The 27,597-nt window shown below is 46.5% G+C and overlaps 1 protein-coding gene across 1 annotated transcript; it reads right to left on the bottom strand.

Moving 5' to 3' along the window:
* Nucleotides 1-14,143: 14,143 nt before the first annotated feature.
* LOC124702384 (ABC transporter B family member 25, mitochondrial-like) lies at nucleotides 14,144-27,077 on the bottom strand. The gene is made up of 20 exons (XM_047234523.1): nucleotides 26,799-27,077; nucleotides 25,980-26,192; nucleotides 25,242-25,428; nucleotides 25,010-25,071; nucleotides 24,636-24,679; nucleotides 23,601-23,703; nucleotides 23,340-23,447; nucleotides 23,116-23,199; nucleotides 22,959-23,019; nucleotides 22,453-22,598; nucleotides 22,138-22,254; nucleotides 21,938-22,023; nucleotides 17,270-17,358; nucleotides 16,329-16,384; nucleotides 16,114-16,194; nucleotides 15,773-15,838; nucleotides 15,585-15,677; nucleotides 15,418-15,482; nucleotides 14,792-14,927; nucleotides 14,144-14,566 (listed from the first exon to the last, which is right to left on the bottom strand). Exons 1-20 carry the CDS (start codon nucleotides 27,060-27,062, stop codon nucleotides 14,423-14,425), a joined length of 2,205 nt encoding a protein of 734 aa, XP_047090479.1. The 5' UTR covers nucleotides 27,063-27,077; the 3' UTR covers nucleotides 14,144-14,422.
* Between the last annotated feature and the right edge of the window lie 520 nt (nucleotides 27,078-27,597).

Below are 27,597 nucleotides of genomic sequence, written 5' to 3' on the forward strand. Positions count from 1 at the left end.
AATTTGGGATGTTACAAACCCTTCCCCCTTACAAAAGATCTCGTCCCGAGATCTTAAAGAAAAATTAGGTGCTAAAGAGATCTGGGTATTCTTTCTTCATGTCTTCCTCTCGCTCCCAAGTGGCTTCATCTTCAGTATGGTTGCTCCACTGTATCTTCAGAAACTTGATGCTTCGGGTGCGGGTGGTTCTGTAAGCTTCCTCCAGGATGCGAATCGGCACTTCGCGGTACGTCAGGTCTTGGTTGATGTCCACCGATCGATGATCGATGTTCTTGAACACTTCGGTCTTCTCGGGGACTTCAAGGCACTTCCGGAGGAGTGAGATGTGAAACACGTCGTGCACAGCCGACATTTCTTCAGGTAACTCCAGTTGATAGGACACTTCGCCTCGGCGACTCAGAACTTTCTGCCAGAATCTTGAGGTGAATTGTGATCCTCTATCTGACACTATCAACTTCGGGGTTCCGTGCAGGGCAACAATTCTGGAGATGTATAGTTCAGCTAACTTCGGGCCTTGGTATGTGGTCTTGACGGCGATGAAATGAGCTACCTTGGTCAATCTATCAACAACTACCCATATTGAATCATTGCCTTTGTTGGATTTCGGCAAACCTGTGATAAAGTCCATTCCTACCGAATCCCACTTCCATTCTGGAATCTGTAGGGGTTGCAGCAGTCCTGCGGGTCGCTGATGTTCCGCCTTGACTCTCTGACAGATATCACACTTGGCGATGTAGCTTCCGATCTCTCTCTTCATTCCATGCCACCAGAATTGCTCCTTCAGGTCTTGATACATCTTGGTACCTCCGGGGTGAATTGAGTAGAGGGTGTCATGGGCTTCTTGCAGTATGACTTGCTTTAAGTCTGAGTCCGATGGTACGCAGAGGCGTCCTTTGTACCAAAGAACTCCGGCTTCATCTATGGTGAATCCTGGTGCTTTCCCTGTAGCTATCTGTTTCTTGATTCCGTCAATGCTGGCATTTTCCGTCTGTGCTTCCTTGATCTGACCAATCAAGGTGGGCTGAAGCTCTATGCTGGCTAGGAATCCTTCACTAGCTAGTTCCATTCTAAACTGCTCAAACTCTTGGTAGAGGCTAGGTTGTTCTTCTACTATCATGGAGTTCAACTGACACGGCAGTCTACTCAGCGCATCTGCTACCACATTGGCCTTGCCGGGGTGGTAGTGGATTTCCATATCATAGTCCTTGATCAACTCTAACCATCTTCTCTGCCTCATATTCAACTCTTTCTGTGTGAAGATATACTTCAGGCTCTTGTGATCCGAATAGATCTCGCAGCGGTTACCCATGAGGTAATGACGCCATACCTTTAGTGCTAATACTACAGCTGCAAGCTCGAGGTCATGGGTTGGATAGTTCTGCTCATGTTGCTTCAGTTGCCTAGACAGATAAGATATCACCTTGCCTTCTTGCATTAACACGCATACAAGACCAATCTTGGAGGCGTCACAATAGACGTCAAAAGGTTTGGTGATGTCCGGCATGATCAGGATTGGGGCCGAGGTCAGTCTACTCTTGAGTTGTTGGAAACTCTCTTCACATTTGTCAGTCCATTCGAACTTCTTGTCCTTCTTCAGCAGTTGGGTCATTGGTCCAGCGATGCTTGAAAAGCCTTCGACAAATCTGCGGTAATATCCGGCTAATCCAAGAAAAGTGCGGACCTCGGTCTGGGTTGTTGGGGCTTTCCATTCTGCAACGGTCTTGATTTTGGCGGGATCTACAGCAATTCCTCCTGCAGACAAGATATGTCCCAGGAATCCTACTTCCTTCAGCCAAAATTCACACTTGCTAAACTTAGGATACAACTGATGCTCCCGAAGGGTATCTAGGACAGCTTCCAGGTGTTGCTCATGTTCTTCTTCAGACTTGGAGTAGATTAGGATGTCATCGATGAACACAACGACAAACTTATCTAGGAAGTTCATGAAGATCTTGTTCATGAGGTTCATGAAGTAAGCGGGGGCATTGGTCAGTCCAAATGACATGACATTGTACTCGTACAATCCATATCTGGTAGTAAAGGCGGTCTTGGGGATATCCGATGCTCGAATCTTCAGTTGATGGTATCCAGTCCTAAGATCAATCTTCGAGAATACTATGGCACCGGTCAGTTGGTCAAACAGGTCTTCTATCTTTGGCAAGGGGTATTTGTTTTTGATGGTGACATCATTAAGCTTGCGATAATCTGTACATAAATGACTGGCACCGTCCTTCTTATCCACGAACATAACTGGGGATCTCCAAGGAGACGCACTTGGTCGAATCAGACCTTTGGCTAGTAATTCATCCAGTTGTTTCTTCAGTTCCACTAGTTCTGCTTGTTCCGGGAATTAACTCAATGATAAACTCGATATCCCGATCTGGGGGCATACCGGGTAGACCATCAGGAAACACATCAGAGTATCGACAAACGACCCTGATCTGATCCAAGATGGGCTTGGCTACACTCTGGTTGCAGGTGAATTTTCTGGGTAGTCTTTCAGATACATGTTCTACTATGATACCGGTGCTACTAGTCATGGTGATGGCTTTCTTAGCACAATCAATCAATCCATGGTGTTTGGCCATCCAATCCATACCCAGTACTACTTCCAAACCTTTGGTTCCCAGAATAATCAGGTTGGCATAAAACTCTACTTCATGTATTATGATGGGTACATTTTTGCAAAATTTTACGGCTTTGGTGGTTGATCCGGGGATTTGAACTATCATGACATGCTTCAAGCTGATAGGTTGAATTTTACTTGTGGATGCAAAGTCTTCCGTGACAAAAGAATGAGATGCTCCGGAATCAAACAACACTCTGGCAGGTACTGAGTTGACAGGAAACATACCCAGTACAACATATGGTGCTTCCTGGGCTTCTTCGGCGTTCATGTGGAAGAGACGGCCGTTGCGGTTGTTGGGGTTGTTGGGGGCGAACTTCTTGCCAGTGGAGACGCGGCGTTGCTGCTGAGCAGGTGCAGCGGTGTTTCCTGCGATCTTGGCGAGCCTCTTGGGACACTCGTTGGAGTAGTGTCCCACCACTCCGCACTCATAGCAGGTGATGGTGGACTTGTCCTTGGGGGCGACGGGAATGGCGTTGCTTCCAGTTCTGGGGGCAGTGTTGGTGTTGTTGTTGTTGGGGTTGGGGGCTCTGGGCGGAGCGCGGTTGAAGTTGTTGTTGTTGCTGTTGTAGTTGCTGTAGTTGTGGTGGCCTCCTGGCCTGGGGTTTCCTCCACTCCGGTTCTGATAACCGGGGCGCGAGTTCTGTATAGGGGGCTTGTTGTTGTTTCTCGGAGTGAAACCTCCGCTTGAGCTTGGGCGATACTTCGGGGCATTGCTAGGCCCACTCTGGTGCATCATGCGGCGTTTGCGGTTCTCATTGGCTTGATTCATCTTGCCCCTCCATCTGGATGGCGGAGTCAACAAGGGCTTCAAGGTCGGCGAAGGGGATGTTGACTAGGACAGTCTGCATCTCATCATGCAGTCCGTTCAGGAATCTCTCCTGCCTCTTCTCGGTGGTGTCGGTCTCGTCGGGGGCGTACCTTGACAGGGTAAGGAACCTGTCGCGGTATTCTACCACCGTCATGCGACCTTGCTTCAGTTCACGGAACTCATCCCCCATCTTCTTGATAAGACGCGGGGGTACATGGTACTTGCTGAACTTGAGCTTGAAGTCTGCCCAAGTCATGAATTGACCTCCGTTCATGGCGCGGGTGCTAGTCCACCAGGCTCGGGCTGGTCCAGCGAGATAATGGGTTGCAAACAGGACCATCTCGTTGGCTTCCACTCCGGCTACTTCCAAGTTGTTTTCCATGGTCTGGAGCCAGTCATCGGCATCGAGGGGTTCCTCAGTCTTGCTAAACACCGGAGGGTTGGTGTTCTGGAAGTTCTTGAGCTTTGATCCGGGGTGATCATGATTCCCATGGCCTTGGTTCGCAAGGTTTTGCAGTGCTGCGATGTTGGCTTGACGTTCAGCTCTTTCAGTCTCCCTGTCGGCCAGCAGGGTTTGCAGCAGTTGCATGATGGCATCGTTGTTGGGGCGATTGGGAGGGGCCATCTGGATATACAGCAGATCATGAGATAAGAGGGAGAATTCTATGGTTTATTTTGAGTAAGTTCAAAACTTTAAAACTTGAATGTTTTTTATGACAACACACATTCATTTATTCAACATAACACATTACAAGCTAACACCCAACTCTTTCCATGGTTTGAAGAACCATTTCACATGCTACGATACAACGGACGGGATACAACTCACACCTACATAAGTGCTCAAGTGCAACTACCCTCGTCCTCAACGTCGATCGGAACGACGTTGTCAGGTCCTGGCTCCAGGAAAGCGTAGTCCTCCTCCTCAGTGAACTCGTCCTCCTCAAAGTCGTAGTCATCACTCAGCAAGGCTCCTCCTCCCTGAAGGTCTATACCTTCATCATCCTCCTCCATCTCCCTCAGCTGGTCCTCCTGGGCCTTGACAGTGGCCTCCAAAGATGCGATCTGGGCGCGAAGGCGCACAATAGTAGCATCCTTCTTTGCTCGCTGCAGGCGGAGCTTCTTGCGGTCATTGGCCAGCATCTTGATGGCCTCGGCATGGTTTGCCAAAGCAAGGTGAGTCTGGTTGGCGTACGCACGAGCGTTGTCCAGATCCTGCTGAGTGTGGTACAGCATGAAATCCAGATGCTCCGCGTGGTGCCTCAACTCAGGGTGAGACTGCAGCTCCATGGGCACTCCTGCGGCATCACGCCTCACAAGGTGAGCGAAGCGGGACGCAAGTAGGCGCACCACGTTCTGTCCACAGAGGCGCGCAAGTGCCTCCTGAAGGGCTCTTGCGAGTCCGTCGAGCCAGTTGCTCTCACGGAAGGAGAAAAGGATCCTCTCCGAGGTGGGAGACTCCATCGTGCCCCTCAGGTCTGCAGTGATGATCCACTGCAACTCGCCGCCGGGCTGATCGTTCACCTGAATCCCGTGGAACTCAGGGTGGAGGCGCCCAAGAAAGTTCGAGACGGTGGTGAGGTCGTGCTCGAAGATCAAACTCCCACCGTTTCCGAGCTGGTAAAACTTGGCGTTGATGGGTTCATTCGGCTCCATCTGAAAACGAAATGGATGAGTAAGTTAGAGAGTGAACAAGTGTGGCAAAATTTTAAGTAGATTTAAATAAGAAAGAGCATGGTTCATCAAATTTCGAAAAAGTCTCAAAGGCAAGAATGTGAATAAATTTTCATAAATATTCTCTTCATTTGATTTCTAAGTTAGGTTTTTCTGAACGTCCATTCTAACTAGGGTCTTCTAAGGTCAAACAATGGCTCTGATACCAACTTGTCAACACCCGGATTTTTAAGTCCAGATGCCTATTATGTCATTCATCGCAATCCCAGGAATATTGTTGTTGTGAAGCATAATAGTTAAGTATCACAGTCATCATTTATTACAAACCATATTGTCTTACAACTTGAATCACATGATCCATATTACACAAATAGTTGATCTATTGATCAACTAACAAACACAAGTTCATAGCGGAAGCGTAAAGATAAAGGGACTCTCTAGTCCACAGGCCAACGCTTGACGTCGGAAGACTCCTAGTTGTCGTAGGCATCCTGCTGGTCATCTCCTTGGTAGTTCTGTTCATCTTCATACTCTGGCCATTTGAATAGCCAGGGACAAAGCCGTAAGTACTTTAAGTACTTGCAAACTAACACTAATGTAATTACTACAATTTTAATAAGGGGTGCTAAGCTCTAGTTTAATTTGCATAAAGCCAATTTTAGTTCACAAGTATTTGAGCAAAGACTTATTCATGAGCTAACTAACTCAAGTGGGAACATTAGTGTCATTCCCACAACATTTGTTGTATTCCAAACAAGTCACCAATTCATCATTCATTTCACCCACATTTTCAAAAATCTGACACCGGAAACTGTATGGCCTTTCCAACCGTCCGTAACCGTGGACACGGCTATTCGAATAGATTTACACTCTGCAGAGGTTGGACACTTGTGCCACAACATTTGATTTCATCCGTCGGGATAACCCCGAATCATCGTAACACGATACGCGGATCATCAACCATAACCTTTCACTTACAAACCCTAGTATGAGCACCTCTCCCCATGAGCTTGGCCTCCAAGTGAAGACCAAGCTGTCAACCTCGGGAACTGCACGGGGCTTGGCCGTACAATTCACCTCAATTCACATCATTTCTCAACAACGGAGGCAGCCTCGGCATAACCCCTATGATGTGTGTTCAGAGGGAACCCATACTAAGATGCATAAACTTCCAGTTAAGCCCTACCCATAATCAGGTATTGTGGGGGTACTCAAAATTGGAAAGGTATCGCATTGAAACCAATATCAGTTTGAGAGAATTCCTTATATGACACTAGTCCTAAAATATGATGCCTTATGTGACACTCTCAACTTTTTGGTTCCTTCTATGGTCACTTGTGTAAAATTTATGCCTCACATGACACTCTAGTGTATTTTTTGAGCTAACGGTGTAAACTTTTCACATACAAAGTCAGTTCTACCCCTGGTGCAATGTGTGACAAAAATTCATGTGACAATAAGAGAAGAGAGTTTTTTAACTATATAAATATACTAATAATAACTAAAACGATAAATCAAAAATTCGGCAGAACCTCCCCTGTATTTTGATGCCATATTCCCTGCACACAGTTTATATGTATATAATCGATTGAACAAATCTCAACAAGTGACAGAAAGCAACCAGATTCACACATAAGTGACAAATAGTTCACATAATTTAGGCTAACAGACTTCCAAAAGAACCCTCATATCACAGGAACTCTAAAATAACCATTACATCAATGGAAGAGCATAGAAGCATATGAAAATTACAAGTTGAGCCTTCTTTTGCTTCTTGTGCTCATAGCCGGGCTAGGAGGGTTAAACTTTCTGCTCCTTGTGCCCATTGCTGGGCTGTCAAGTGGCACCGAAATCTTCTCAGCAACCATGTTTTTCGTCTTGGCCTTCTTAATGGAGATAGTTTTTGATCTGGCACAGTAAGGCAGCAAGTTTAGAGCTGCAGCAAGTTTATGGCAGTAGCTATGTAATACAGAAAGTACCTCTTTGAACCTCCAAATTCATTGTTGTCATGTTCTATCTTTTTCTTAGTTGTAGTTTCCAAGCTTTGGCTATGATGAGAAAGAAACAAATTAGAACGACATAAACTGAGTTTTTAGATTCATTGGCAGAAGTTTATAAGTGCTAACCTTGGTGGTGGAAAAAGCATCCTTGTTGGTGCTCCATCCTCGTAAGGCATAAACTAGAACAATCGTGGTCAAAAGGGTTTTTTTCACCTACAAAACAGGAATACAAGTAAGCTAAAATCTCCTCAACATCTATGCAAGATATATTCAGAAATATGTAAGGTTAGACAATTACCATTACAGTACGCCTATCAGCCTATCAGCTGTTGTAGAAGCATGTATCCTCCATGGCAATCATCTTCATCTCTTCTTTTACAATAGGCCCTTAACCTATGTTGTGTGCTCTTCTCTGTGTTATACTCAAAGTCACGTTTGACTGCATGCTGGGAAAGAGCCAACCTAAACACATTCATATTGGGATATGTGGATCCTACAGTCATTGGAGGGTCTTGTTGGTCATACTCCGTATTTGGGGCATGATCTGGCTCATGCAACTCCTCCTCTAATTCAGGATCCTCCTCGCTCTCATCCTCGTTCCCGTCCTCACTCTCATCCTCGCTCCCATCCTCGCTTCCGTCCTCGCTCCCATCCTTGCTCTCATGCTCTCCCACATTGGCTTTGTCTTTCTCATTCTCCAAATACATTTTCTCCTCATCTATACCAACATGCTCATTCTCCGGGATTGGGTTGCAAAGATAACTATCACCGGCCTCTTTTGTGTTGTTATCTGCTTGAACATCTACCGAATCCTCGGTGATAGGCTCATTTGCTTCGGAGGGATCACAATATGCAATCAACATCTTCACTACCTTTTCTGGATCCATCCTGCAAATCACAGAGAAATACATAAACATTGCTACAAAATTTTAGCATACTAACTGCATCTGGAGAGTACAAGCTCGAAACACTCACCCTTCTTGCCAATCTGCCCAAGCCGACCAGCCCGCATCGGCACGTTGCCCGCCCATCTCGCCGCCAAATCCTCCCTCCGCGCCTCCAGGTCCGTCGTCGGCCGCCGCGCCTTGCCTGGCCGCTGCGCCGCGCCCGGCCGCCTGCTCCATGGCTGCAGAAACGGAGCGACAAGCAACCGACGCGAGAGGGTCCTTGCCCTCGGCCGCCGGTCCTTGCACGGCCGCCGCGCCCTGCACACCCGTCGCGCCGTGCCCGCCCGCCGCGCCCTGCCCGCCCGCCGCATCGTGCCCGCCCGCCGTGCCCTGCCCGGCCGCCGCGCCCTGCCCACCCGCCGCGCCCTGCCCGCCCGCCTGCTCCATGACCGCCGCGCCGCGCCCGGCCGCCTGCTCCATGGCCGGAGCAACCGACGCCTCGGCCGCCGGTCCTTGGCCGCCGCCGCTGGTAGGTGCGGGCTCGTTCGATGTGGATGGTGTGCAAACAAAGAAAAGGGGAAACAGGGGTATTTTGGTCCACGTGAACAAAAACTGACGGAAAATTTGACAGAATGTCATATAAGGCATAAAATTTATACAATAGGTCACATGAGGAACCAAAAAGTTGATAGTGTCATATAAGGCATCAAATTTGAGACTAGTGTCATATAAGGAATTCTCTCTATCAGTTTTGTATCAAAAATCACCATCTTCTCTTGGTCATTTTCACCTTCAAAAATCATTCAATGGAATGACTCATCATTCCAAGGTTTCAAATTCCTTTCAAAGTCACATGTTCCCATCTAGAGTAGTCAAGTTTAGTATTTTAGCACTAGCACTAATCATGAGGGGTGCTATCTTGCTTGGCTAGCTTGAGACTAACTTTGCTACACTAGTAATCTTAATCACTTAGACCAAGTTAACTTATCCAAGTAACTCTTTGAAATAAACAAGTAAAACTTGTAAGGTAAAAACTTGGGATAGGCTTGTGTTAAGAAAGATAAGAATCATGGTGCCTTGCCCCAAATGAGCTTTGCACTTTGCAAGAGTATTAGCATGCATTGGTAGTTCTCAAGGTTCTCTTCTTCCTCCTCTTGGTAGAATCCTTCCTCTTCCTGGTAGTCTCCGGTGCTAGCGTCTAAATTTAAATACGAGTATAATTACTCACTAATTCAATGGCTATTCCAAACATCATATACATTCACACAAACTATGCTAAGCACACAATTAATTCAATTTGGGTGCATTGGTTGTGTGGCTTTGAGGAAAAATAATTTCCTCTCATTTCATATGTGAAAGATAATTTCCATAAGGTTCTTGAGGAATAATTTCCTCTCATTGAAATCTTCTTAAGATTTAATTCCTCAAACAATAATACATGAACTTATGTTGACCCAAGTCAACCATTCATTATCATTATTTGAGGAAATGATTTAAATGAGGTAGACCACCTCATACCATTTAATAATTCTACAAATGATTTAAATCCCAAGTATTTCATATAAGAGTGTTTGACCAGGGGATCAAACATCACATGAATTCTCTTGAGACAAGATTTAAATGAAGTAAAATACTTCATAAGATTTGCATAATAGTTTTGGACAATATCACTTAAGTAAACTAGCCATATTGCCCATTATTTAAACTAGGGCATGATCATGCAAAGTGACCACACCTTTTTCTTGCAGAAACAATTAGTGTAAGTCAAATGTGAGCTATTGGAGTTGGAATTAACTAAATATCTATTTTGGTTGATTTTTAAGATTTAATTGAATGTGCCAAAGTCCCTGACTTCATCTTTTTGTCACTTTAATTCCACAACAAATCTCATAGTGAGACCAGTGGCAAGTTGTAGAACTTTTCACTAGCTTTCTAACAATATGAAGTTTGCTAAATTTGGCCAGGCCAAACAGATTCTATGGATTTTCAAAGTGGGAGCCAGTATTGAAATTTGTTTGGAAATTTTAAACGAGATTCAAATAAAAGGGCCAGCGGGAAACTCTAACGGGCTAGATTTGAATTAAACAGCCCAAGTCCAGCCCACCACGCGTCCACGCACGCGTGGGCTGTCTGACGGTGGGCTCCACCCGTCAGTCAGTCATAACGACCGAATCGGTACGCGCGATGCGGTGCGTTGGATTAGAACAGGATCGGACGGCGTAGGGCCATCGTCATCTCCGGCGAGATCGAGTCACTGGCGCGGCAAGGTACGGGGTCGGCGAGCTCACCGTGGCTCCAGCTAGGGTTGGCAGTGTGCTTGACGAGGTTGTAGACGACGGCGAGGCAGCCTGTAGCAGCGGCGGAGCTCGAGGTGGCCTGGACCGACGGCGATTTCACCAGGGCTTCCGCGGCTCCGATCGTCCAATTGAGGCAGCTCCGGCGTCGATTGAGGTGGCTAATGGTGCGAGGAGAAGCGGTGGTGAGAGGAGATCATGGTGGTGTGCTGGGATTGCTCGGGGAAGGCCTCTATTTATAGGAGGGGAGGTGTCTTCGCGGGCAGGGTGATGGTCGACATGGGCGCGGCAACTCCGGTGAGCTAGAGGGCTAGGTGTTGGCGCCGTGGTGTTCACAACGTCACCGCGGTCCTCGGAGCGTCAACGGCGCGGTAAGTGGTGGCGTACTATGGTCGGGCGAGCGCATGTACTGCCGCGGCCGTGGCGGAAGGAAGCTTCCTCTCCGGCGGTGGTAGGCGCTAGGGGGTGACGCGAGCGTGTCCGGCGAGCTCCGCGTGGCGAGACGAGTACCAGGGCGCGCGGAGGTGGTCGTGGTACGGCGAACGACGCGTGCCCGTGTCGCGCGCTTCCGTGCACTGGTGACGTCGCCATGCCGTTGGCGGCGTACCTGGAGCGTCCTGGGCGCGCTCCGTCTGGGTCGTGTCGGCGTCCTCTCGTTCAACGGCGGGTACAGGCGATCTCAGGAGATCAAGGGCGTCGCGTTTGGCAAGGTGGCTCGGGCTGGAGATGCAGGGAGAGAGGGGTGAGCGTCGATGGGGAACGTGGCCGGCATGGCCATGGCCACGCCACGTTTGGTCGTGTCCAGGAGGTGTCAATGCATGGGCTAGGTAGGGTGAGGTCCAGGGATCATAGCTAGGTCAAGTGGTGATCAAGAAGTGGCCGGGTTTGATCAAAGTTTGAAAATTGGTGATCTTGCAAATGTTTCAAAGTCTCCTGTTTGCTTGCTTCTAACTTTTGATCCAAGATGAATTTGGTGTGATGCTCTTTACAGAAGTTGTTCACCTTGGTGTGTACTTGGATGACATGCAAAGAATGGGATTTGTTTAGTTTAGAAATCTTGAAATCTAGAGGCTCAAAGTGGTGACCAGATTGTAAATGTCAAAAATGACCATTATTCTATGTGAGCATATTTTGATTTTGAAATTGGTTTGAAAGGTATTTCTTTGATTCCAAAAGTTGTAATAACTATTTAATAGCATATTACAAGTAATGGTGAAGGTCAAATGGGTCTAGGGTCAAAGTTTACAAAAATGGCATATGCCATATGTTAGGGTTTTTAGGGTTTTACTCTTATTTGATTTCTTTCTCTTTTTGATTTATTTGATTGGTGATCTTCACTTGATCACTTTAGGGTTTTAGAGTTCATCACATAAACAATAAAACAATCATCATGGCATATCACTCAAAATACACAAGTCCTATGCAGGGCACTATATGCAAATTAAAAGTTTTTGTTGGTTCTAAATTTTGGATCTCTGGAATTCTTCTTCTCTCTTTTATTGAAATTTGGGATGTTACAAAAATGGCGTCCATCAGTGACCGTAAACGAGGCAAAACTGAAAATATTTTTTCGGGCCGAGACCGAAACCCATACTCGGCCTATATTTGTAGATGCCGACGGAGCGAACCACACAATCCCTAGTTTGGGTGCGAGGGAAGTTTCAGCTCCTCCCAACCGCCACCGCCAACGATCTGCGTGCCCTCACCTTCCTCTGCGCCGCTGTCGTCCGATTTCTCCATGATGAGTCTCGAATCGACCTAGCCGGCCGCCGTTGCTAGCTCGCAGGCGCCGCCACCCTCTCCCGCGGTCGCCGGAGCTTCCGTTGCTCCACCAACGACCCCGGTGACCCCTACGACCCCAGCAGAGGTAGCTACCACGGTCTCATCGACGAGCGTGGTGAAACGGTGGCGCACGGGAACGGATGTGGTCCCGCAATCCGGTGCCGCGGCGGCCACCGGTGATGTCCCGGCGGTGGCAACGAAGCCGAAGGCATCCCGTGCCAGACCGATGAATTCGGCGCCCAAAAGGATGAAAGTGAAGGCGTCGACGAGCCGTGGTGCCCTGTCTCTGTTCCCCTCCCCGCCAATGCCGCCGCCACCACCGGAAGCCACCGCGAACGTCGCCCAGGACGTGCTCAACGACGGGTCAACAAGGTACACATCAACTCTTCCTCGGTTTTTTATTGCGAGTAGATATTGAGGTCGCGTACTGTTAGGAACGAGAACACCTCGTACATGGAGATGTTGGACGAGGTGAACATGAACCCACTCCCTCCGTTCGACGCTGGGATGGGCGGAGATGAGGACGACGGCGGGGACGAATGGGAAGAAGGGGAAGAAGATGAAGGGGACGAGGGTGTGGTCGAGGTGGAGGCCGATGGAAATAGGAGGAAGAGGCGGCCCAACAACTACACGGAAATTGAAGACGCCACCTTGTGTCGAGCTTGGGCCGCCGGGGATGGATGCAGTCTCCGACACCGATCAAATAGGGAAGCGCTATTGGCAACACATCGAGGATAAGTTCCATAAACTGATGCCGCGCGTTCGCCATCCTATCGATCGCATGTACCGATCCCTCCAAGAACGTTGTGACGCGATCAAACCGGCCTGCAGCTAGTGGGCAGCAGCAATGGACCAAGTGGTGTCCAATCCTCCTAGCGGCGCAACTGCGGACGAATATGTGAGTGCATAATTGGTTTGTACAATTGTAGTTTCGCTTTGGTGACATATTGACGATTTGTTGTTTGGTTTTGCAATTGTAGGACCGCATTGCCGATGCGAGGTACAAACATGGCCGACAGCAAGGGAAAGAGCTTCACCATGCGTCATTGCTTTGATGTGCTTCAACACCTCCCCAAGTGGCAATTGAGGGACGAAGAAGTTGCACCTAAGAAAGCTGCAATGGTTACGCTCGACAACACCGAGGACGAGAAGGAGGGCCCGAACGCTGACAAGCCGGAGGGAAACAAGAAGGCCAAGGAGAGGCTCAAACTCGAGGGGGGGCTGCATTGTTGAGGGACAAGTTTGATCAAATGATGAAGTACAAGGAGGTGATAGCGGCCAAGACTTTGAAGACCAAGCTTGTCATCATCGATAGGAAGAAGGAGGTGAGCCTTGCCAAGGTTGAAGCCAACCGAGAGGAAGCAAGGAACAAGGCCAAGTTGGAGGAGATGAGGATCAATGTGAAGAAGGCGAAAGCAATGAAACAACTATTGGCCGAAGAGAGGGAGAGCATGATGATGAATACCAAGGACATGAATGAGCAACAACTGGAGTGGTGGAAGGAGGCCTCGGCGGAGATCACGGCAAGACGAAGACTAGCTCGTGAAGAGGCAACTGGTGGTGGCTCGGTGACTCCTGGAGGTGGTGGCAATGATGGTCACGGCGGGCCAACCTCGGTTTGATGCTGGCGGTGAGAGGAAATGGTGAACTATGAACTATTTGCTTTGATTGTATCATTTGATGTCTGCACTATAAACTATGCATGAATTGTTTGCATTTGATTGTGTCATTTGTTTGATCATATGTAAAGTTTTTAATAAACCTTATTTTTACGGGTTCGAAAGCCGCTGACGCAGAACAGAGTGTAAACCAAAACTGTAAATTCTATTTTACAGTTTTGGCTATCTAGCTTGCCATCTTCCATAACTGCAATGAAGTCAAACCAAACAAAATGGGAAACGTCTGTTATGTTTTCCATTAGGTCGTTTACCATCTAGCTGGCCAACTACCATCACTGCAATGAAATCAAACCAAACAAAATAGTAAACAACGCTATACGCAAGTTTTAGAGGTCCCTAACTGAAGTAATTGAGCACTACATTTAGCTGCCTGCCAGCCTGATGCACCAGTGGAAACAATGAATATTTACTAGGATTATTCCACGTGCCAAAAATGTTGCTACATTGACATGGACATATGCCAGGATTGTTAGGTATTTCTATAGGAAAATTTTGCTTTTCGATCTCTCAGAAATGGAAGAATTTTCCCGTCGACTGTTAATCTCTGTTCCATCATATCTAAAATCTTCAGGACTCATTTACAAAAAGCAGATCAGAAGAAAACAACTTTTCATTCTAATACGGCTGTATATTTTCCCATGGGAAAGGAAAAAAACATATGGGGGTCTATCAAACTTCTAAGCTGACAGCAGCAGCATCATTAACTTCACTGTTGTTCTGCTGTGACCACAGTTCGGCATATCGGCCACCCTTTGACAGAAGAAAATCATGTGGTCCCTGTTCCACTACTGTTCCATTCTCCAAGACGATGATCTGAAAATCAATCGAAACATTACTTATGTACGAATTACGCAAGTGATGATTTCCAGTATATCAATTCAAAGCACACGGAGTTTAGCCCATAACATTAAGAAAATCAATTTCACATTCAGTTGCAACAGCGTCCTTGGGCTGTCAACCTGGCTTGTCATTACGATATATTCACGTTATTTTTACCAATAGATATATGAGTTCATCTATGTACACAAATGTGAATACCTCGTCGCATAGCGATGCAGTTGTGAGTCGGTGAGCGATAAAAATTGAGGTACGGTCGATGGATAAAGACATCAGAGAATTCAAAATTGATGCTTCAGTAGTGCTATCAAGTGCGCTTGTAGCTTCATCACATAACCTGGTAAAAATCAGACAAGAAAATCAAGTCAATAAGGGGAAGGGGAACTGGATAAACCCATTATTTGCACATGAAATCTCGTTTCATAAGTATCTGAAATCAGTTCAAACTTCAAAACGATTTAGCAGGCCTAACTTTGACTCATACAGTATTAGCTTTAATACCGCATGAAAGCTCAGAGCTGCAGTTTATTATGCATGCGCAAGCTCAGGTTGAAAGCAATTAACTAATAATACTAGCAAATTACTCTGTCTACATAATTAGGTTGGCTTTCGCATGATCCATTTAAGGTATTTCCTATAACGCGCAAATTAATTATTCTTAAAAGTAAAGATAAACCCGCGCAAATTAATTATGCTTCAGTCCCATCACGGAACCCGACACTGCTGACAAGAAGCTACTAGTACTACCTATTATCTCGATACTGACAACCTTTAGTAAGGCAAGTTCTCAGGCAAAACTGAAATACAAATGTGTGAGAGAAACTCACAGAATGGAAGGCTCCTTCAAGAATACACGAGCAATCGACACTCGTTGTTTCTCACCACCACTTAACTGCAAAAACCCCAAAACCATAGTTTTTGAAATATGCTGAGCTGTTGTATATAGAATAACAGGTTAAGACCTGATTTTGCACAAAACAAGACCTTGTCTTACCTTCAATCCACGCTCTCCGACAACTGTGTCATACTTGTCAGGAAAGTTCATGATTGTATCATGGATAGAAGCACGTCGAGCAGCATCATAAACCTGTATGGAAAATTGGAAGAAGAAAAACATTAATTTTCCCCAACAACACATATGACTGTGCTATAACTCCCCTATGCATTGGAAGAAAACCTTACCTCTTCATCATTTGCTGATAACCGCCCATATTGTATATTATGCTTAATTGTGTCATTGAAAAGTACCTGCAATGGCAATTAATGGTATAAGCTTGGTTCTGTTTGAAAACCAAATTCAATCTACTACAAGATTTTATGACACTGAGGAAAATTAGCATATTTGGTTGAATCATCTATTAGAACTTTTATTGTGTTAAATAAATTCCTTGTCACACATGTAGTAAAATACAGTTTGTTTCCTCCTTCTAAGGTAAACCATATAGGAAAACATATCCTATAGCACGATTTATCCTGTGGTGCAATGTAAAGTGTTGACAGAGAATAGAGAATCAGGACGTAACCGTATCCTGTGGTACAACACCAAGAGATTTCCGAAGACTCTCCAGTGTGACACCCTGGATGTCTTGCCCATCAACTCGTATCTGCCAGGAAGAAAGAACAGAAGGCATCACAAGAATGAAAACATTTGAAGTACATCAGAATGTTGAGACCATAACATAGGCATCAATTCATCAGCAACACATAAAAAGGGAGTTTGATGATTCTCTGTTCTTACAGATCCCGAAGTTGTATCAAAAAATCTGAAGAGAAGTCTAAGTATGGTTGACTTTCCTGCAGAAGAAAGGGCTGGTTAATGAACTGTCACTTACCAAGAAGTAACAGCTCTTTATGGCTCATATTAAAGCAAGATTAAAGAACATGTGCTGTCAATCCAGTAGACAAGATATGGACCACATACAATGCAGAAGCAAAAGCTACAACAATGATAGCTTTCAACTTTCATCTTGTAAACCTTACAAGACACTTAGTACGTACCAAAAAGAACATACTGGCTTCAGCGCGCCATTTTATTGGAGAGGCTTACAGGCCCTAAGAAAAATGTGCACCCATTACTGGAAAACTTGATACCCTTTGTTCAAGACTTTTCTTCCTATTTGCCAATGACTACATGCCATGTTAAAAAATTAAGCATTGGCCAATGTCTACGCTTTCATTACTGATGTTGATATGCGAAGACCTTACACTGAAAAGATAGTGATATTGATGTTGTCTGCCCTACTACGAGTTCTTGCTAGTGTACTTACAAGTACAAAATCACTAAACGCTCTTGCTAATCACACCTGACCTGAGACATATCTCGCATTTGCACGTCTAGAGAAGTACTGCAGAAATAGACAATCCAGTTAACCCTACACAGAAGTTATGTTGATGGTAACAACTAACAATTAGTATCAACCCGTATATATCATCTAGAGGAGTAGAGGTGTATAAGGGGACTCGAGAGGAGCTTCTAATTCCAAGAACTTCAATAGATTCACGAACTAATCTCTATTATTCAAAAGAGGCCAAAATTATTATGGTATCCAACAAAAAGAGCTACAGATCTACAAAAATGGGATGCTAACAACTTTACATCACACCACACAACGAATGAGGTCCATGACTTCGAATGATATATTTTGGTAACATAACGTAAATAAGAAGATTTATTTTTACCGCTGCCACTAGTTCCAACAATTGCCACACTTTTTCCTGCCGGTACAGAGAAAGAGACCCCGTCAAGAATCTTCCTTTCTGGTACATACCTGGAAGAAATCAAATCTTTGAGCTACTAATAAATATGACCTTGAATCATATTGTTCAACAGCCTATAGTGCATTCCAGATCTGATTTAAATGTACTGATTTCTGTTAGTTAAGGTACATCCTAATATGCATAGTACCTGTTTTTCAGAATTTAGGTAATTAAAATATGTTAGAATTAGTAGCTGTGTATGTTCAAATCCTTAACAAACCAGAACCCGAACAGCAACGTTTAACCAGATGACATGAAACAAGAGTTACTTGTCAGATGATCCAAGTTGTTAATATATCACCTGTTTGAGATCTTTGGAGATGGCAGCTGAGGTGATTAGAGGAATTCAAATATTATATAGATCATAGATAAAGGAAATCACTAAATTTAGATGGCCTAGAACCACTTCATTGCTACGGCCTCCTCAAACGCGCCGCCGCCCACAGCTGAACGACGGGCGCACGTGCAGGTTCTCCGCACGCTCGGCATCGTGGGCACCAACCAGGTGATCACTGCGGCTGAGATGAAGGCCTTCGACGACGTCTTCGCCGCTCCGATCCCACTCGCCGTCCTCACGGCCATTGCCGCTCTGGTCGACAGGCAGCTCCCTGCTTCCCTGGGCTCCCCCATGCCGTCCGATGCGCCGATCACGGCTTAGTTGTGCTACACATTCCCTGTCGATCTCGTCTTAATGGATTTAGGCCTTAAGATTGTTGTTTGGAATGTCCGTGGTCTCAACGCCCGCGCACGCAGAATCGCGATCCGCACTCTCCTCGCCACCACCGATGCATCCATCGTGTGCTTCCAGGAGACGAAAATGGAGTTGATTCATAGGAACATTGTACTCGAGACGCTTGGCTCCGAGTTCGACGACTACGTCTACCTGCCGGCGGAGGGCACCCGTGGGGGCATCTTGCTCGCCTGGAGGACCAGAGAGGTGACCGTCACCGATCCGATGTTCACAGCGAACGCGCTGAGCGCCAAGGTCCGCACGCCCACGACCACGGCAGCCCCCTGGTGGATCACCGTAGTTTACGGACCACAGGACGATGCCGCCAAGATTACATTCCTTCAGGAACTGCGTGACATCCGCGCCGACTGTACCGGGCCATGGATGCTCTGTGGAGACTTTAACCTCATCTACAAGGACGATGACAAGAGCAATGGGAACCTTGACAGGCGCATGATGGGGCGCTTTCGCCGGCTGTTAAACGATCTCTCTCTCAAAGAGGTTTACCTCAATGGGAGGCGATACACATGGTCAAACGAGCAATCTCCGCCGACCCTTGTCCACCTCGACCGCGTGCTTTGCACCGTCGACTGGGAGGAGCAGCACAGCCACTGCCACCTGCGTTGCATTGCATCTGTGGTCTCTGATCATAGCCCGCTACTCCTCGACTGCTCCCCCTTACCGCCAACCCACCGCCGATTCCACTTCGAGGACTTTTGGACTAGCCTTGATGGATTCGAGACCACTGTCGCGATGGCATGGCAGTCCGTCGAGGATAGAGATCCCTTCCGACGCTTGGTCTTGCGCTTGCAGGCCACGGCGCGATGCCTCACGAGCTGGAGTGCCCGCTCCGTTGGCAGCATAAGAGATAAACTCGCCATCTCCAGGGTGTTGCTGCTCAAATTTGACAAAGCCCAGGAGGACCGGCAGCTTACCGCGCAGGAGGAGTGGCTGCGCAATGCGATTAAGCGAGGTTATTTGGGCCTGGCTTCCCTGGAACGGACGGTCGCGCGTCAGCGTGCCCGGATTGCGGCCCTGAAGGACGGCGATGCCAATACCTCGTTTTTCCATCGGCAGTGCTCTTACCGCAGGCAGAAGAACAGGATACACGCCCTGGACGTCAATGGCACGGTGCTCACCGACCCAGCTCACATGGCAGAGGCTGCGTTCCAACACTTCGACGGGCTTCTGGGCACGGACATGAGCCGCGATTGCACTCTTCACCTCCAGGACCTGATCGAGCCTGACGCCACCCTGGATTGCCTCGAGGCCCCCTTCGGCGAGGAGGAAATCTGGCAGGCCGTTAAACGCCTGCCCGCGCGCAAGGCACCTGGCCCAGACGGATTTACGGCCGAGTTCCTGCGCGCTTGCTGGACCATTGTTAAGCATGACATTGTCGCTGCATTCCAACAGCTCTACGAGATGCGCGGGCGCGGGTTTGCCCAGCTGAACCAGGCATTGCTCACGTTGCTGCCCAAACATGCCGGCGCCAGCACGCTACGCAACTACCGGCCCATCAGCCTCATACACCTCGTGGCCAAGCTCTTCGCCAAAGTCCTCGCCCTGCGCCTCGCCCCCAAGCTCGACCAGCTCGTCAGCCCCATCCAGAACGCGTTCATCGCCGGCAGAGCCTACACGACAACTTCGTCCCGGTTCGCCGCAGCGCTCGCCCGCCGCACCAACCGAGCCCACGTCTGCTCATCAAGCTTGACCTGGCCCGCGCCTTCGACTCCCCGTCATGGCCCTTCCTCTTCGAGGCGCTTCGGCAATATGGCTTCGGTGATCGCTTCTTGGAGTGGCTGGCCGTGCTCCTAGCCTCCGCCGACACCGCAGTCTTGATCAACGGCGACCCCGGTCCGCCAATCCGGCACCGCCGTGGCTTACGCCAGGGAGACCCGCCGTCCCCACGCCTGTTCGTCCTCGCTGTTGATACCCTCGGACGGCTATTCCGCCGCGCCACCGAGCTCGGAGTGCTACGCCGGCTACACCCACGCCGCGTGCTACCATCGATATCGCTCTACGCCGACGACGTCATTCTGTTCTGCCACCCGCTTCGGGAGGAGATCGAGGCCGTCAAGGCCATGCTCGAGCTCTTTGGCCGCGCGTCGGGTCTGCACGTCAATTACGGCAAGAGCACGGCCACACTCATACGCTGTGCCCCAGAGGAGGCGGCGCCGGCCATCGCCCTGCTGGACTGCCCTGTCGCCGAGCTGCCCATCACCTACCTAGGCATTCCGCTCACCATCCGCAAGCCCACGAGTGGACAACTGCAGCCCATGGTGGACAAGGTGGCAAGCAGATTACCCACTTGGAAGGCCGGCCTCATGGGCAAGGCTGGCCGCCTCGCCTTGGTGAAATCCGTCCTGGGTGCGATCCCTATTCACCAGCTGCTTGTCCTGGCTCCATCCAAGAAGATCCTCAAGCTCATCGTCAAGATTGAGCGAGGCTTCCTCTGGTCGGGACGCGCGGCCGCCAATGGCGGGCACCGCCATGTCAATTGGCAGCGCGTCGCCCGTCCCTCGCCTACGGTGGCCTGGGGGTCCATGACCTGGAGAGAACCAGCATGTCCCTGCGCTTACGCTAGCTATGGCTGAGCAGAACGGACGGCCGGCGTGCCTGGCATGGCCTGGAGCTTCAATTCTCCGACCAAGAACAGGCCCTGTTCTTCGCTTCCACGACTATGATCCTCGGCAATGGCCGCGACGCCAAGTTTTGGGATGACCGATGGATTGAGGGCTCGGTGCGTGAGATCGCGTCATCGCTGTTCAAGTGCATACCAAAAAGACGCCGCAAATCCCGCACCGTCGCCGATGGACTGCAGGGAAACACTTGGGCCACAGACATACACGGCAACCTGGGTATCCAAGAGATCGGCGAATACCTACTCCTTTGGCGAAGGATCGAGGGCACGATGCTCAGGCGGTGAGCCGGATCGGCTCAACTGGAAGTGGACTGCCTCGGGAGTATATTCTGCCAAATCAGCCTACATGGCCACTTTCCACGGGTCCACGGCGTGCCCCGCGGCCAATTTCATCTGGCGCACCTGGGCGCCCCAGAAGGTCAAATTCTTCCTCTGGCTGGCCCTCCAAGATCGCTGCTGGACCGCGGAAAGGCTTGCTCGAAGAGGGCTGCAGCACCACCCCAGATGCCTGCTTTGCGACCAGCTGCCTGAGACTATGCATCATCTTCTGCTGGAGTGCCCGTTTGCCAAGCAAGTTTGGCATGAGGTGCTCTCCTGGCTTAGGATGACATGTAGGATCCCTGGCGCCGAGGACGCTTCGCTCAGTGACTGGATGGCAAAGGTCAAGCCTGCACTCCCAAAGCCGCTTCGGAAAGGGTTCGCATCAGCCTCCTTGCTCATACCATGGATGCTCTGGAAGCACAGAAACGACTGCGTGTTTGACAGGGCCCAGCCATCGACGCAGACACTGCTCGCCAACATCAAGGAAGAAGCTTGTCTCTGGGCAAGGGCAGGTGCTCTAGGACTGAGAGCCGTCCTTCCAACCAGCTGGGATGTGCACTAGGCATACCATCCCCTACCCTGTATCACCGTCTCCTAGGAGATTTGTAATTACAACTCTTTCTTTTCAATGAAATGAAGCGCAAAGGTCCTTTGCGTTTTCTCGAAAAAAAAATATATTCACTGCTGAAAGAAGCTTAAGGAAAGGAAAAAAAATACTCTACAGAATATATCTGAGAGCTCTCCCATTTTTCCAAAGGAAACAAAATTGTACTAGAAAAAATAGTACAAGCTAATTGTCTGTCAGTGGTGTAAAAATAAGCTCCTTGGTGCTCAGCTGCTTTGAAATTGGTACTTGTTGGCTTCCTTTTGGAAATTTATAACAGAGGACAAAACTTACCCAAAATGCACGTTCTCAAATTCAATGCATCCTCCCTTGAACTGCAAAGGTTTTGCATGAGGCTCATCCTTTATTCCAGGTTTTTCCTAAAAAGACGCAAAGAATAGTTCTGAGATTTCCGATACCATGATTTAAGGATAAATTAAAACTACATTCCATTAGGCACTAGGCAGTATGAGTCTATGACTACAAAGTTTTACCTCGAGCAACTGAAACATATTCTTCATGTCAATAAGGCTTTGTCTAGATTCTCGATAGACACTACCAAGGAAGTTCAGAGGCAGTGAGAGCTGGAATAGAAGTCCATTAACCATGACCTGAAAAGCAGAAAACCAAAAAGAACTGTAGGTTCATATCAAGTCATTGGTAAATTAATTTTATTTTCCAGTGAAACATTTTCACTTCTAACAATTTTTTCCTATCAATAACCTGAGGTAATATTGTCCCAATGTGTAGTGATCTAAGAATGAAACGGCAGAAAATACAAAACGCTAATGGTTGGCATGGAAAATTACCAAATCACCAACAGTCAGAGCACCACTCATCACACCATATGAGCTCAAAACCATTGCTGTGGATAATGCTGAGCTAAATATAACACTTTGCCCAAAATTCAGGTAGGCAAGGCTACTTTGGGTTTTCAGTGCAGCATCCTCATAATCTGAGTACATTGTAAAACGGAGTAGTTAATACATCAAACATATCTAATAAAATTAACTTGCCAACGTTAATAGCCAGTTAAGATTCACTTCACATTGGAGCATAACTTGATATTTTGTTCTGACACATTGTAAGTATTAATCTTATTTCAAAAAATCAACATACACAGATGCAAACCATAGACATCACAATTTTTCCATATGTATCAAACTGTAATGTTCAGTGTTTGTAGTTTTTGTATGAAAGGTGATCACATATTTAACGCCAGGTTATCAAATAGGTGAACAAAAAACATATACAGCTGTGCACTTCAAGTCTATGATAACACTTGTCACAAGAATGAATCGATATATGTTCTCACTCTTTAAATATTTGTCGTACTTCTGAACTTCAAATTTCTCATTGTTGAAGTATTTGACAGTCTGTACACAAGCAAATTAAGATTGGTAAGAAGATGCTAGAATTAATGGGTAAAAAAGCGGACCAGACACCAGTGTAATGGACAACCATGGGATGACCTCATAATTCAGAAGGGAGTCAACTGACACTGTACTAGAAGCATTATCAGCTTTATTCATGGCTTGCCTGAACTTAGTCCGCCACTGTCATAATGAAAACATACAGCAATGAGGAATCCGGTAATGTATGATAGGAAAGACATCATTACATAGATAGATTGACATATTTGAAAGCAAGAAGATCCTAAGATTGCAGATGTGATGACAGAGTACAGCGTTCACACCTGTGTTATAGCCAAAGTGAAAGCAATATAAGTAGCAACTGAAACTGAAGTAATCCAAGCAAAACTGGAACCATAGCTGTAGGCAAGTATACTTGACACCATACCAATCTGTAAATAAGAAGCAGAAACATAAGGAAAACAGAGCTCACACGAAGGCCCAGAGAATATGTGACATAAATTACCAAAGCAACTGACAACAATATTATGGGCAATATGCGCAACTGATGAACAGTAACAGCTGGGGGCAGTAATTGCGAGCACCTCTATTATTGTGGGAACAATATTGAACACCATCACTGTAAGAATGTAACTTATTGCGCGGCTGCCTCGGTCAATTATGCGATTTAGAGCTCCAGTTTCCCGGCTGAAACACATAAACAGGGAAGGAAACATAAAAAAATATACTTAAAATGATCTCCATCTGGTAAGCATCCAATCTCAGCAACTATATAACAACAACAAGTGTTGACATCTAATAGCTTGTTTTCGGCACTGATTTACAGGATGTAATACAAGCAGCTGCTGGACCTTAGGCCCGATTAACAGCTGGAAGGGAGGCACCTTACTGGTGTGGGTGCACAGCTAACCAGGAAAGGTAGCATGGGTACGGAAAGAGGAGGGTTAAGAGACTTCTTATTGGCTGTTTGATTGTATTACAAAATGAGTGCAGCTTATATAGAGGATAGAGCAGGCTTCTACAAGACAAAGCAGGATTTAACCTGCTAGTTAAACTACAAAATACAAGGAAAAATCTAATATGCTTAAACTAATTTGGAAGGAAATGGGCAGTGGACTGATCTCCTACAGCGACTCTCTTTTATGCCTGAGCTCCCCATGTGCCATCCTGGCCCACAGCTTATATGGAAGTTCCCACATAACAGTACCACTTGAGTTGATAGCTCTGAAAAGAGTACAGTCCTAAGGAAACTAGATCGATGGGGGAGGAGCCACATGGCATTTCATTAAGGAGAATGGTGCAACATCACCGAAAGTGCGTGTACCAGCACTCGAACTCGGGTGGCCCGGATGGGTGGGAAGGCATCAGCCCCTCCCCCACCACTAGGCTCATAAGAGTACAGTTCTAAGAGTATCATCATCCCATACACGTCTAAATTATATACCAAGTCAAAGCAGTCAAGCCATCTAATGCATTGTTTAACCATCTACATTACTTGTAATGCTTTTGCCATAAAATGTATATTGTGTGTCAGCTAAATAGGTAATGTACTCAATCAATGAAACAGAGAAAACATCAAAGCAGGCATGATGGCATGAATACGAGCATTTCCAGAGTACCTTAGATGATAACGCAGATCAAGCTCGTGCAAGTGAAAAAATACCTGCAACACAGAGTTAAGGAACTAAGTTAATATTTGAAGTGCCTGCAGATTAACATCGTAACAGTTGCACAGCATCACGCAACCAACAACTGGAAGTGGATACAAATATCCAAATGCTACTTACAGTAACCTTCTATTCTTATTAACGGATTTATGAAGATATATAGGAGAACAACAACGTTGCGAGCAAAAAAAAAAAAAACTGTACTCCATTCAACATACATTCATACTGTGTTGAAATATCTGAAACTGTGGATAGTTTCAACCAGAAAATAACTAAACAACCTCACCACAAAGTGGTATGATGGAAATTAAAGGTCCAACATTTACCGTTCTGGAGACTGACCGGATGGCTCTCAAGGTCACTTTAGAAAATAAAGCATTGCGCAGTTCTGAAAACAGAGAATTTACCTCGATGAATAAATCATAGTTGTATATGTTTTAACATGAGAGCAGAAAAAGAATCTCGGAAATGCATATCTCATGCTCATTAAATGAGTTTCTTTCAGCAGTTTTCAGGCATAAAAGAACGTTGATATACAACTTTTGTAACAAAATTTACCTGTACAAGCTGAGACTCCTGACCGTGCAATACCATATCCAATCAGAACTGCTGCTGGGCTTGCAAAGAGAGCCAACAGGGTTGCATTAGCATTTGTAAACGATGCCAGTGAGGCTTCAGCGCCGCCAATGGCTGCAAGCCAATCGATAGCAAGCTTAAACAAGAAAGGCACTTGAACATTTATAACCTGGTGTTCATTACAAACAGAAACGGTCAGGTGACAAAGTCAAAAGCTTCATGTAATTATGGCATATATCATAATACCATGGGCAATATTCTTCCTTTGATTTCAGAGAGATTATAGTTAACTGTTTGAGGCTTTGTTGAGCTATTAAACAAGAATAAAACTCCTAGGTTGTATTTTGTTTTAGAAAGAAATACACATCCAAAAAATATATTCTATCTGGATTTATTAAATTACATCAGAATAGATCAAAAGTGTCACTTGTGCAAATAAAACAGGAGAATATCAGTTCATTATGAGTTATGCAAATGCTCTGCATTCCAAAAGAAGCGATGTAAGGAGATTACCAATCATGTGCCTACGTCAAGATTGACAATGATAGCTTCTATGGAAAAAGCTTTAGCCCAAATAGGAATGCAAAACATACTGCAGATTACTAGTCCTTGATGGGTATAACAGATAACAAAATACTTTGCCAGTAAAAGTAGGTTGCATGATCTTCCTTAGCTCAAACGGTAGCTGTATAGGTTACAAATTTTACAAGTAGCATTTACCTTTGCGCCAACTAAGAGGCCCAATGACAACACAAGCCTGAAGCGGAAATCAGGGCTATCATTCAGCATCAGGTACTTCCAAAGGCTTCGAAGGATCTGTGAGTCTGCTATCTGATCGTCGATGTCCTTCTTCGGGGTATCTTTACGCACGTTGCCATCAGCCGGCTTCCCAACTGTCGCAGCATTGGCAGATGTGGAGAATGCATGCCCTCTCTACAAACTTATTAAGAGTCACAAACCATATTTGACAAAGAAAAAACTTCTATTAAGAAAAGTAACAGAATAAACATATCAAACATTTTGTTATTTCTATAATCACTGACGTTATGAACCAGCCACAATAACACTTTCACAGAAATATCAGAATAAGTGAAAAGAGACAATACTTTCACCACACTTGTACTTCATTTTGTGCTTTGATAGATTATTAAACCAGAAACAGAGTTTCTCAAGTAATTTTCTTTTCTCTTAAAGGAGTGTAGCTCCCGATTACATTGATGAAATCAACAAAACAACATAATATAGATATAAGGCTAGATTAGAATGGTGTTTCTAAATTCTTCCCTGTGCAACCACTAGACTAATGAACAGCTCACAGTGATTATATCAGCTGCGATTCATTATTTCAGAGTACAGGTGCTTCATTTTTTATGTGTTAAAGCAGTAAAGCTATTGACCAATCACCGACTGTTTTACTAGGAAATTCTCACTTGTTTCAGTAAAACAAGCGATATCGCAGAAAGCAAGACACTAGCATCCACTACATTTCCTATGCATCTCAGCACCGAAACTAACACGGCCGAGGTGAGAGCACGTTACCGGGTCGCGGGGAGACCGCGGCGGGTAGGTGGAGTCCGGCAGCAGGCAGTTGAGGCGGCCGAAGGGGGCGCCTCTCCCAGTCCCAGGGATACAGTTTGGTCCGGGGCCTCCGAGGTGAGGACTAGTGAGAGGCTTCGGGACGGGCGGCCCGTTGGTTCCGTCGAGCCGCCGCAATAGACAAGAGGCGGCGGCCGCCGTGGAGGGTTGGAGGCGGGAGCCGCGTAGGAGGTGCCTCGCGGCGAGTATGCGGGAGGAAGGCCGCATGGCGCTCACCGGCGACGGCGTCGGCGACGCTTATGGATGGAGGAGGAGGAGCAGTCAAGCGTGGAGGCGGGGTTGGAGTTGGACTCCCTGTCCCTGACCCCTGTGGCGAGAAAGGGAGAGAAGGGTCTTTTCCCCCTTTCTCTGTGTTGTTCGTTTATACCCTTTTATTTCTCATCGTTTCGCCCCTCTTTCTGTGTGCCAGAGTGTGTTAAAACCTTGAAATGCCATGATTCAACGCACCTGGACGGATGAACTTTTTTTTTCTTATAAAAAAATATGTTAATATAGTATTAAGAACGGCGGTAACATAATACTACCTGTGTCGTCTATAAAAGGATGTTGAAAATTTATCTAAATTTTAAATTTATCTAGATATTTTTTGGTGTATATTTACATTCGAAGTTGGACAAATCTTCAATATATCTTTATGGATGAAGGAAATAGAAGTAATCAAAACATCGATGATGCACACAATAAAAAAGAAATCAAAAGAAAAGGTCGGATGAAGTGATTAACAACTTGAAGCAACATCTTT

This window comes from Lolium rigidum, chromosome 3 (assembly GCF_022539505.1).
Source record: "Lolium rigidum isolate FL_2022 chromosome 3, APGP_CSIRO_Lrig_0.1, whole genome shotgun sequence".
In the NCBI taxonomy this organism is placed as follows: Eukaryota; Viridiplantae; Streptophyta; class Magnoliopsida; order Poales; family Poaceae; genus Lolium; species Lolium rigidum.

What these genes read in the sequence shown, in the direction of transcription:
- LOC124702384 (XM_047234523.1), bottom strand. Translation starts at nt 27,062, where the DNA reads ATGCGGCCTTCCTCCCGCATACTCGCCGCGAGGCACCTCCTACGCGGC. An exon ending in TCCGGTCAGTCTCCAGAACG is followed by an intron (nt 24,680 to 25,009) that starts GTAAATGTTGGA and finishes TCTGTGTTGCAG; the next exon opens with GTATTTTTTCACTTGCACGA. An exon ending in CTCTGACTGTTGGTGATTTG is followed by an intron (nt 22,255 to 22,452) that starts GTAATTTTCCAT and finishes TCTGCTTTTCAG; the next exon opens with GTCATGGTTAATGGACTTCT.